Source organism: Euprymna scolopes, chromosome 1, assembly GCF_053919585.1.
Source record: "Euprymna scolopes isolate OS-2025 chromosome 1, ASM5391958v1, whole genome shotgun sequence".
NCBI lineage: Eukaryota > Metazoa > Mollusca > Cephalopoda > Sepiida > Sepiolidae > Euprymna > Euprymna scolopes.
In genome coordinates this window covers 187,812,403-187,824,176 of record NC_136482.1, presented here as the reverse complement: position 1 = coordinate 187,824,176, position 11,774 = coordinate 187,812,403, and the positions used below count along the sequence as shown (strand labels likewise).

Genomic DNA, 11,774 nt, shown 5'->3' with positions numbered 1-11,774 from the left:
AATATATACATAGTGTTTATAATATATACATAGTGTTTATAATATATACATAGTGTTTATAATATATACATAGTGTGTATAATATATACATAATGTGTATAATATATACATAGTGTGTATAATATATACATAGTGTGCATAATATATACATAGTGTGTATAATATATACATAGTGTGTATAATATATACATAGTCGCTGAAACCAATAAACGTTTGGCTCGCGGATCATCTATGGTCTATTTTAATGGTTTTTACATTAACATTTATAAGATCATAAAAGAAGCATCTGGGACACGTGTATTCAAGAATACAATTAGGACAGTGCTTCGAAAGAAAGGATTCAAATCGCAGAAACCAAGAAAAACTCCTTTGCTAAAGCCGATTCATATCCTTCCTAGTGTTTTCAGCCTGTTAGACTGAATGACGCCATATCTTTGCGACGTTTTAAAGGCTTTTCCTGATGTGGTCCGACTCAATTATCATTGATCTTTTCAACCCTATTCATTCTATCTAGTAAGCACGGAGATTAAAAAAATCTACAAGGCAACAAAATCCAAAATTATATATATACTAGCTAGCCGTCCGGCATTGCCCTATCGAAAAATACGTTTAAATATGATACTTTAATTAATGCAAATTTCGTATTTATTATATTATATTAGACCCAATATATAGTAATGATTTAAATAGTTAAAAACAAAAATGACTCCTGCACCACCAACGAGAAACGAAACCAAAACGTTTAGCTTACGATTTACTTTTTCCTTTGACATTAATGCCTGAGTTTTAAAGATATGTTTGCTGCAAGGCTGAAAATAAAAACATGAACCAGCAGCTATTATGTTACGCATGTATATTTTATTTGTAATGCCATCGTTCGACCTGCACGGGGCAAATTCCATTTCTTTCATTTTTACACTTTTGTACTTATGTTCGCCGGCTAAAAACCAAATATAAAGTTTCGCATGGGTTTGAATACCCTAGATATTAAGTTTCATATCTGTAGACCAAAAACTGACAAAGGAGTTTGGTAAGCAAAATTTTCTGAACAAATATATATATACCCATACATAAATATATATATAGAAAGAGGTTATAATATATATATAGGAGCAAATAGTTAATAAAACATGTTAAAAAAAACACTTTGAAAAAGAGTTAAAATATATTTAATCTGAAAAGGAAACACTTGATAAGTGGATAGTCCTTAATCCGCAGAGTTTCGAAGAAATACTTTCCTTCTCATCAGAGGGTAGGAACAAGCGAAATGCAGGATTATATATATATATATATATATATATATATATGTATATATATATATATATGTATGTATGTATGTATGTATACATGTAAACTTTTTTACGCAAATACTACGTAAGTTGAATCATGTAGAGTATTTGCATGAATACATAGTGGGCGCAATAAATATCCGAGACAAAGTAAAATGTTGGTTTATTTTTATTACACGAAAACTAAAACAATAACAACATGCTATTCTAATGTTTTTTTGTTTTGTTTTGTTTTTGTATAATAAATACAAATCTCGTATCAAAAATCATATATAATTACGCATTCACTAGATAATTACATAAATGTCATATTTAGGGGTCAAAAAGTATCCAACACACACAAGAAATAATATTAGTTTTTAGTAATATGGCCTTTACTAGTATTTCAAACGTTTGAGATACTTCCTTACAAGACTGTACAAATGTTAATTGAAATTTTATCCCAATCTTCTTGACAAGTTCGTTTAAGTTCTGTCAGATTCCTCGGATCTCTCTTTTGTACCATCAACTTCAAATCTCGCCACAGATTTTCAATTGTGTTGAGGTCAGATGATTGACTTGGCCATCCAAATACGTTTATTTCCTTCCCCCGAAACCATGCGGTAGTTGCCTTAGCCATGCGCTTGAGATCGTTGTTCTGCTGGAATATCCATCTATTAGACAAGTTCAAATTCTCTGCAGACTTCAAGAGATTACGTCAAGTATAGCCCGGTACATTTGAGCATTCATTTTCCCTTCTAGAATGTGAAGTTTTCTAGGGCCGGCTAAAGAGAAACAACCCTAAATCATTATACTTCCACCTCCAAACCTCACTGTAGGGATGGTATTCTTTGGGTCAAACGCTGAGTTCTTCTGTCTCCAGACACGACTTACATTATTTCGACCAAATAACTCAATTTTCGTTTCGTTTGACCATAATATTTTATTCCAAAACTTGAAGGTTTCTCCAAATGTTCTTTGGCAAATTTCAGACGATTCTTGATATGAATCGGCTTTAACAAATAAGTTTTTCTTGGTTTCCACGATTGGAATCCTTTCCTTCTAAGCCCTGTCCTAATTGTATTCTTGCATACACGTGTCTCAGATGCTTCTAATATTTTCTGGAGTTCAGAACGAGTTATTCGTGGATCTTTCTTCACTTCACGTACCATAAGTCGAGCCATACAGTTAATGCCTACTGGAGAGAACTTGAATGCCTACTAGAGACTGTCCTCGAGTGTCTAAGGTCTCTCTGTACAGGGGTTTGTCAGAACAACCTGACATGAGGATACTTTTTCCATAGAAGTAAACCCTGGCCAAATATTCAAAATCACATTCAGTATTCGCTGCACAAATAAGATCTCCTCACTATGGCTAACCCACATTAGCTTTTACGAGGAATGGTGCACCGTCTCCAAGTGATGTTACCTCAAGTAATAGCACTAAGCTGGATACCCCACCAGATTAGATAAATTCTTGTCCTGAAATCTAGAACGACCAAAATGAAAGATATACTACAACGTATGAAAATGGTTAATTGGGGAGAGGAAATTATGTTCTCAATTTCTTTACTTACTCATTGCTTGAGAGATAAAGAACTTTAATGGAACATTCGAATATCTATGTATTTCATATAGTTCAAGTGTTAGCCCCAGGTTGTGGGTCCCTGATTTCTGAGAACTTCGACTGAAGTAAGATAAAACAAAAAAATTAGAAATATTGGAAGGACGCCCTGAATGTGGCAGATTTGAAGTGCACTGGTAGGATTCGATCTTCGAATCGTGTCACCGATATTTAACATATCAAACATTCAACATTGTTGAAATTTTTCTATGCCCTGAACCATCCATGTGTAGCTGAGCAATTAATTTTCTTGTCTTTTCCGAAAATTCTCTAGTTTAAAACATTGTATAAAAAGTGCGACTAAATTGACCAAAATAAATAATACGCCGCCAAAAATTATCTGGATTTACATAACTCTCTGAACGACCACATGACAAATATTTGGCTAATTAAAACTATTTTTCTTAGTGATGGATACTTTTCAAACCTTAGATATAACATTTATGTAATTGTCTAGTGAATGCGTAATTTTTTATACGAGATTTGAATGTTTACAAGTATTTTTGATATAGATGCACATAATAATACTTTGATAAGTATTTTTTAACTTAAATAGGGATGGTATAATAAAATTGTAGGGTCTGCGTTCGTGCCTGGCCTCAATAGAATGGAAATAGGCACAAACTTTAATAAAGACTTTTTATATCTATCTGCGTAAGTATACTTTGATAATTGTTTCAGTTTGAAGAAATATAGTATAATAAAATTATGGGGTGTTCGTTCGCACCTGACCTCGCTAGAATGGAAATATGTTACAAAGTTTAACAAGGTTTTTTTAATATAAATCCACAAATATTGTGATAAGTGTTTCAGTGTGAACAGGTATGGTATACTAAATTATGGAGTCTATCTATTTTATTTTTACTTTTATCATATTTTGCTTTGGTTTTGATACCCACAAATTCGAAGCTAACTCTTTACAACACTTCCTTTTCATGACCTATCATGCTTTCATAAATCAGAGGCAATTTTCTGTATGCTGTTTTAGAACCAAGTTAACGACGGGTACTTTTACTAGTATATATATATATATATATATATATATATATGTGTGTGTGTGTATATATATATATAATGTATATATATGTGTATATATAGTTGTGTATATATATACACATATATATATGTGTGTATATATATGTGTATGTATATATATGTATATGTGTATGTATATATATGTATATGTATATATATATGTATGTATATGTATATATATGTATATATATATATGTGTGTTTATATATATATATGTGTGTATATATGTATATATATGTGTGTATATATGTATATATATGTGTGTATATATGTATATATATGTGTGTATATATGTATATATATGTGTGTATATATGTATATATATGTGTGTATAGATGTATATATATGTGTGTATATATGTATATATATGTGTGTATATATGTATATATATGTGTGTGTATATATGTATATATATATGTGTGTGTATATATGTATATATATGTGTGTATATATGTATATATATATGTGTGTATATATGTATATATATATGTGTGTATATATGTATATATATATGTGTGTATATATGTATATATATATATGTGTACATATATGTATATATATATATGTGTACATATATGTATATATATATGTGTACATATATGTATATATATATGTGTACATATATGTATATATATATGTGTACATATATGTATATATATATGTGTACATATATATATGTATATATATGTGTACATATATATATGTATATATATGTGTACATATATATATGTATATATATATGTGTACATATATATATGTATATATATATGTGTACATATATATATGTATATATATGTGTACATATATATATGTATATATATGTGTACATATATATATATGTATATATATGTGTACATATATATATGTATATATATATATGTGTACATATATATATATATATGTATATATATATATGTGTACATATATATATATATGTATATATATATATGTGTACATATATATATATATGTATATATATATGTGTACATATATATATATATATATGTATATATATGTGTACATATGTATATGTGTGTGTATATATGTGTGTATATATATGTATATATATATATTTATATATATATATATGTATATATATATATATATATGCAGAGAGAAAGAGTATAAAGATTGATAATTGTAAATAATGAATCAGTTTCAAAAGAAAAAAACAAAATCGAGTGAAGAGTCGTTTCGGAAACGATATTCATTTTATCAAAATTGACAATAAACATTGATAATAATTGACGAAGACTTCTAATGAAACTCAATAAGGACTATCTACCTCACTTTCAATAAAAATGCTAGTTTATTTTGGTGTCTTAAACTTCCCCCTCTTTTTGTGCTGGAGAAGAGATTATATTCGGAAACAAAGTCTTTGTCAATACTTATTGTCGATTTTAATAAAATGAATATCGCTTCCGACACGATCGTACACTCAATTTGATTTTGTTTGTTCATCCTTTTGAAAGTGATTCATAATTTACAATTATCAATCTTACATATCTATTGAGCTTATTTTATATCTAGAGTACTATGAGCACTGTTCTTTTAAAGCATTAATACATTAAAATAAACTTTGCTCTTTAGACCCCATGTCTAATTCCCTCTATAAAATAAATATAATGTTTTGTTAAAAAACAATTTTCAATTATATTTCACTCTTTGTGTATACGAATTCTTATATATGAGCAATGGTAATCTGTTTTTTTTTATTATGAAAACATTTTCTGCGATCAAGTATGGTCTTGCGTAAAGATTGGTTACTTTGTGTACATCTGATGTTTAGAACTCTGCATTTTTCAATTAATTCATTGAATAATAGTGGCTTTGTAGAAGACTTTACCTCAACTCCATTGGATCTTCAGGAACAAGTTTCGATTGATGTATAAAAAGAAACGGCGAAAAACAAACACTGTGGTCGTACATGAGAAATACAACGGAAGTTTATACACACGCATCCGAACAATATCTGTGTCATCTGATGGCTTACATTTCCATGCGTTCTAAGGCCTGCGCGAGTTATTGCATGAGTTCGAAATCGGAATTATAGTAATTCAATTTAGCTGAAACATACGTTCGTGTCCTGTCACGTGACTTCAATTTCCTTTCACCCCCCCCCCAGATTTTGAGAAAGATAAATAAAACTGAAACAAATATGGCAGCAACTGACTTCCGTTTCCGTTTAACTCTGGAAAATATGTTGGCTTGTTTCGCTCGAATCCGCCGTCTTGTCAGGCGATCAAAAGCTAAATATTTTAACGAAGGAAAAAAAATATTTATACTGTTTTTTATTTGCTTTAAGTTTAGATATGCAATCTGTTTCCGTCTATTCATTTGTCTGACTGCACCTCCACATCGGTGAAATAAAACAAGCAAAGGAAAAAGTTTTGGTGGTGAAATATGGAGACTGCATCCCAATCCGTATTTAGTCTTTTCTATAAAACTGTAATAAAATGCCATAATTTATGTGCAATGTAGATAAACGAGTACATATTATTTATTTATACTTGATTGTCTAGCGTTTGTCTAAACAGGACATATAACAAAACGGGACAACAATCTCTTATGGATCTACATTGGCTTATGAATAAACGTACCTTATCTATTTGGGTTGATTTTGATTTGACGCGTCCTCAGAAAAACTGCAAATGAAGATTCGTACAACCTGCAGTTTTGATGTTATTTACAGCAGCTTTATTTCGGATGTTTCCCCATTGCAAAGCTGTAGCGCTGATCCTGTTTTTTTTTGTTTTTGTTTTTTTGTTTTTTTGTTTGTTTTTGTTTTTTGTTTTTTGCTATCGATATTTTCCTTACTCTGAGCAATTACGGTTCGTGGACCGTCTTTCTTCCTCTGACTACCGACTGAGTCTGCTAACTCTGACTCCCAAGTCTTGACTAACTGATACGTGCATTTCCAAGCTATCTCGTTACGTCATTAACTCCACGTAATTAAAGACACAAATCGGATGATCTACCTTCGTCACGTATTTTGCTCATATTCTAACATTCTTTTTCATCAAGTTAACATTTTTGTTTTTGCTAGTTATGAAAACTAACATTTCTTTCTATTAAAACATTTTTACGTGAATAATTTAATCTGTAAATATTTATTGTGATAACATTCTTTCTGACATTCTATTTTTACAAATATTAATAATGGTCATAATAATCATCGTCAACCAGCACATGTTTCGGCGTTGCCCGGTCAGTATCCAACATACGTTTGTCCAGAAAAAATCGTAACTAATCAATATCAACGAAATAACAAATGTAGCCTAATATAGTTATACCGTAGTCGTTATATATGTTTAGCATTTATGTTTCGCTATTTCCGGTTAGACAAGATTGCGCACTGACACGAGCATTCTCATGTCAGTATTTTTAGCCTTACTACTTCCAGGTGTGCTCATGATAAAGTAGGAGCGAGGTCTTTTGTTTGTAACACCATCAACAGACGACTGTCATGCAGAGCATACGAACACCCTCTATCCGGTTTGAGTTTTCAACAGACATAGATGTATTGTATTCAACGGGCAACCTCCTCCGAATTATTAGAATAAAGGCTATTTGATTCTGCACCTTTCTCATAAAACTGAAACCATGCAAGGCAGGGGGTGATCATCTCCTTGAGTTTATGATATCACAAGAATATCCTAGTGCCTCTTACACTTGATCTCGTTCATAATAGACGTGACACGAATCTGCATCGGTGGTGAGGCTTCAATTTACGAGATTTGGAAAATGCAGAGGATGCCTTTAGTTGACCTTACTCCCAGATTTACTATGGCCTTCTGTTGCAATCCTTTCGGGGTTGCATCAATAAGTATATATTGTTTACGTCATCGAAAATAACGTGTATACGAAAAATAAATGACTGGCGTATTTCTCGTAAAAAAAAATAAATGACTGGCGTATTTCTCGTAAAAAAAATAATAATTGACTAGTGTATTTCTCGTAAAAAAAATGAATGACTGGCGTATTTCTCGTAAAAAAATATAAATGACTGGCGTTATTCTCGTAAAAAAAAATAAATGACTGGCGTATTTCTCGTAAAAAAATATAAATTACTGGCGTATTTCTCGTAAAAAAAAATAAATGACTGGTGTATTCGTAAAAAAAGTTTTCATAGTCTTTTAAGTATTAAAAACTAAAGACAAAATCCCAAATTATCTCCCTTTTATACGCTATATATTTTTTCGTTCGAATAAAATAGTATTATTATTTTGTTGTTTCCACATTATTTATAATAGCATATTCAAGATTTTTTATGAACTTTATTTTCTGAAAATATTGATTTACTTTTTGAATTCTGTCTGGATTTCTACAACTGATTTAGGATCTTTTGGGCACTGCTAAATCTGTAAATGATACCCCTTTCTCTTCATCATATCAGATTTTTGTGCTAAATTGATTTGAAAAAAAAACATCAAATCTGACAAAATTATTACATTTTTATGGAATTATCAGCTGATTTTTGTCAACACATATAATACTAAATGTTGTTAGAAAAGAATATATTGATTACCTTATAGAAACATCGATTATTATAAACTGAGTTACATGATACTTGATAAAGGTAAATACACGTAAATTGCTGCAGCTTCAACATTATTCAAACTCTAGAACTTGAACTTCCCTTTCTTCAGACACCTGGAATGCCCAGAAAGGGAGATCTCTCTTCAGATTCCAACAGTAGGCAACCATCATGACTGCGTCCCAGCAACCCTGATACCTGGTCTCCATCACTTTCAGGTTCCAATGGAATCTCTTCCCCTGCTCGTCTCCCATTGAACCCAGGTTCTCAGGAAACCGGTTGAGATGTGAAAATAAGTAGTCTATCTTAACGCTCATGTTGCAGCCTAGGTTTCTGAAAGCTGTCAACATGTTGTTGACAAGTTCTGCTTAGTTTCTGGTCTTATTGTTGCCAATAAAGTTCTTCACTGCCAGAACAAATGTCTTCCACGCTTCTAGCTATACTTTGTTCATTAATTTTTCGAACTCTGTATCTCTGATGAGCTGCCGAGTCTAAGGAATGTCAAAGATGCCAGTTTTCAACAACCTTTGGTCAATTTGGGGAAAAGCTTGACACAACTAAGTGAAGCAGTCATCATTCTTGTCCACAGCCTTAGTGAACTGTTTGATTCAACCGAATTTGATGTGCAACAGTGGTTAGAGTTCACCAAAAGGTCGTTGATAACATTCCTTTCTTTACAAGGCGCCAATTCCTCCCACACATGCCAGTTCTTCTTTTTGTATGCTGAGCACTAATTTTTTGGAAGATTTTGAGGTTTTATGACTTCAAACTAATCTCATTTCAACATTATCACCCAGAATTATCAGATTTGAATACTTCTTGTCATTAAAATAATCATTTCCAATCAAAACAGTATTTCACCTCCACCAACTTTTTCTAAAATACTCCACACATGCGTACTTGTGAAAAAAAAACAAAGAAAAGACATATGGCCATAGATCAAAAGCAAAACCAGTGTGATCTTTTTTATTAAACCCATCAGATTCGCCCTAAATCAGCTGAAAAAAACATATTTTTTATTGACTAGTGTGACCAGAAATAATTACGCTAGCGAAAATGACAGATTCTGTATAAAATAAGAGTAAAAGCCTAAATATTAAACAGAAAGAAAGGGTGAAAGTTATAAAAAGTAAATAAAACTAGCAAGGAGACTCGACGTTGCACGAGATTAAATGAGGATAAACGATTGTTCACACTTCTAATATATTTCCTTTGTCCGCGTGCTTCTTAAAAGTGGATCTTACTAATATTAATACTTCACATCAGCGCACGAACAGCGCCGTCCACCAGACTTATAATATACAACCAACGTGCCAGAACAACACCATGGCACATAAGAGAAGAAAAAAGAAAAAAAACTAATATATTGTATTGTTTTTTAAAATAATCCTGATGAAGGCTTTTTTACAAGCCGAAAATTTGAAGCTTTAAATAAATAAATAAATATCTGTTTATTTAAAGACACAACTTCGCACGTTATCGTTCTTCTACTCTCACATTTAAAATTTCCTTTGTCCGCGTGCTTCTTAAAAGTGGATCTTCCTAAAACTAATACTTCATATTTATTATCATGGAAATCGTTGAAATTGCTCACTTTTCAATCAAATCAATTGCCTGCTCTAGCCGCGAACCCAACACGGTGCACCGGTAAAGGCTTCACGTGCCTTCCTGCAATAGCTTAGTTCACAACATATTGTAGTCTACATTACACTGTAGAGAACCTACTATTGACTTCATGAAGTTATTTGTATATAATGGTTTGAATCAAAGTTTAAAATACAAAAGTAATGTATCATGGTTCAATTGTGCTCTAAACATTCATTTGGAACGCGCCCCTGTCTTATTAAAGAACATACTGTTGATTTTATACGCCGGTTTCTTCTGCCTCTGCGATGACAAAACTTCTAAAATGCGCTTGCGAGGTTAGACTGTATGAAAGTGTCAACTTTGGTCAAAATTTTCTTTAGTCGGAATTTTTTCGATTATCGAGATAGGTTTTGTATCGGAATTCCCCCCATAACAATTTAAGGAAACTCTCAGACACAAAGTACATTTGTGTGAAATTTCAAAAAATCGGCCCAGTCGTTGCGGAGTCCACAGGAAATGAACTCACACACACACACACACACACACACAGTGTTTTTTATATAAATTGAGATAGGTTACTTGTGAAATTTGCTAATTAAAACAATTCAAACAGAAGCTTATTCATTATTTAATCTCAAAATTGTTAAAAATATCAACATATATATCTTGTGATAACAGTATGTAGGAAAAATTACGTTAATTTACTCAGATTTAGTATAATAATAGATGGAACCCGCCCTTTTTACATGATTTGCTTTTAAGAATATTTTCTGCCCATTTGAACGCATATACACGCAAGCATGCAGGCAGTTGACGGTGGCTAAAGTGGTTAACTACATGGATTAACAACTTCGATGTGCTAAATTTGAATCCAGATAATTCTACAGAAAAAAACTTGGGGATGTTGGCAATCTTCACATTGCCCCATCCAATGTCATCCGAGAAAGATATCAGGAAAAATGAATGCTAACAATCAATACAAAATGAATAAATGGTACTCACCAGCAACACCAACAAAAGGGCACGTGTGCAAGTTTGATTTAAATAATTAACATTGCCTTTCGACAGCTAAAGTCATTATCACTACATATAGATTGGAGTTCATAAAGCACGTCTCTCCCCTCGTGTAGAGAGGCGTACCAAACAACAGGAATTAATCATGTCTCCCTTCCTTTGTGCACTATGGTAGATTGTGCATGTTCGGAGGCGGGGCAAAAGATTCTTTTAACTGGGTTTGATTTATTATCAACAGTGCCACCAATGACAGCTCCCTCCCCATACACACTTATAATGATGTAAAGACAAAATAATAAAATAAAACATATTCACGCTTCTGTCGACATAAATTTTATACGTATATTTCACTTCCGGTACTGCTTTCGATGTTATAGGCATTTTTTTATCGTATGCAATTGATTACTTTTACCTACTGCGGTTGAAGATAAATCGATATTTTAATCACCAGATTCTGGCATGAAGTGTGTCAGTCCTGCAGTCACCAGGAGGCGTGGTGCGCGCTAGCTTTATTTTCCGCCATTGAACGTCAACCTGTTGTTTAGCAAAAACGGGCAACGCGTAATCTATCCACTCCGCCTACGCATACATACATTTTCCCGCTTTCTCTATTCCTTTCGGCGTTAGCAATATTGTGTTTTCAATCATCCGAAGCCCATCTATTTCTACGAACGACCACCACTGAACTCTACAAGTGAAATAAAACCGAA

General features: G+C 32.1%; 2 protein-coding genes across 3 annotated transcripts in view; both read right to left on the bottom strand.

Annotated features, from left to right (window-relative positions):
* Positions 1-11,774, bottom strand: part of LOC145278268 (WSCD family member CG9164-like) — a 193,393-nt gene that overhangs the window by 91,681 nt on the left and 89,938 nt on the right. Inside the window, exon 1 of one of the 2 annotated variants that reach the window (XM_080130567.1) lies at positions 11,053-11,187. The exons of the other annotated variant lie outside the window; for it this stretch is intronic. The gene's annotated coding sequence lies outside the window, so the exon portion shown is untranslated. Of the gene's footprint in view, positions 1-11,052; positions 11,188-11,774 lie in introns of those variants that run through there. 2 annotated transcript variants of the gene reach the window in all.
* LOC145282410 (uncharacterized) lies at positions 1,696-2,452 on the bottom strand. The gene is made up of 2 exons (XM_080132250.1): positions 2,163-2,452; positions 1,696-1,942 (listed from the first exon to the last, which is right to left on the bottom strand). Exons 1-2 carry the CDS (start codon positions 2,450-2,452, stop codon positions 1,696-1,698), a joined length of 537 nt encoding a protein of 178 aa, XP_079988376.1.

What these genes read in the sequence shown, in the direction of transcription:
- LOC145282410 (XM_080132250.1), bottom strand. Translation starts at nt 2,452, where the DNA reads ATGGCTCGACTTATGGTACGTGAAGTGAAGAAAGATCCACGAATAACT. An exon ending in AGTTATTTGGTCGAAATAAT is followed by an intron (nt 1,943 to 2,162) that starts GTAAGTCGTGTC and finishes CTTGTCTAATAG; the next exon opens with ATGGATATTCCAGCAGAACA.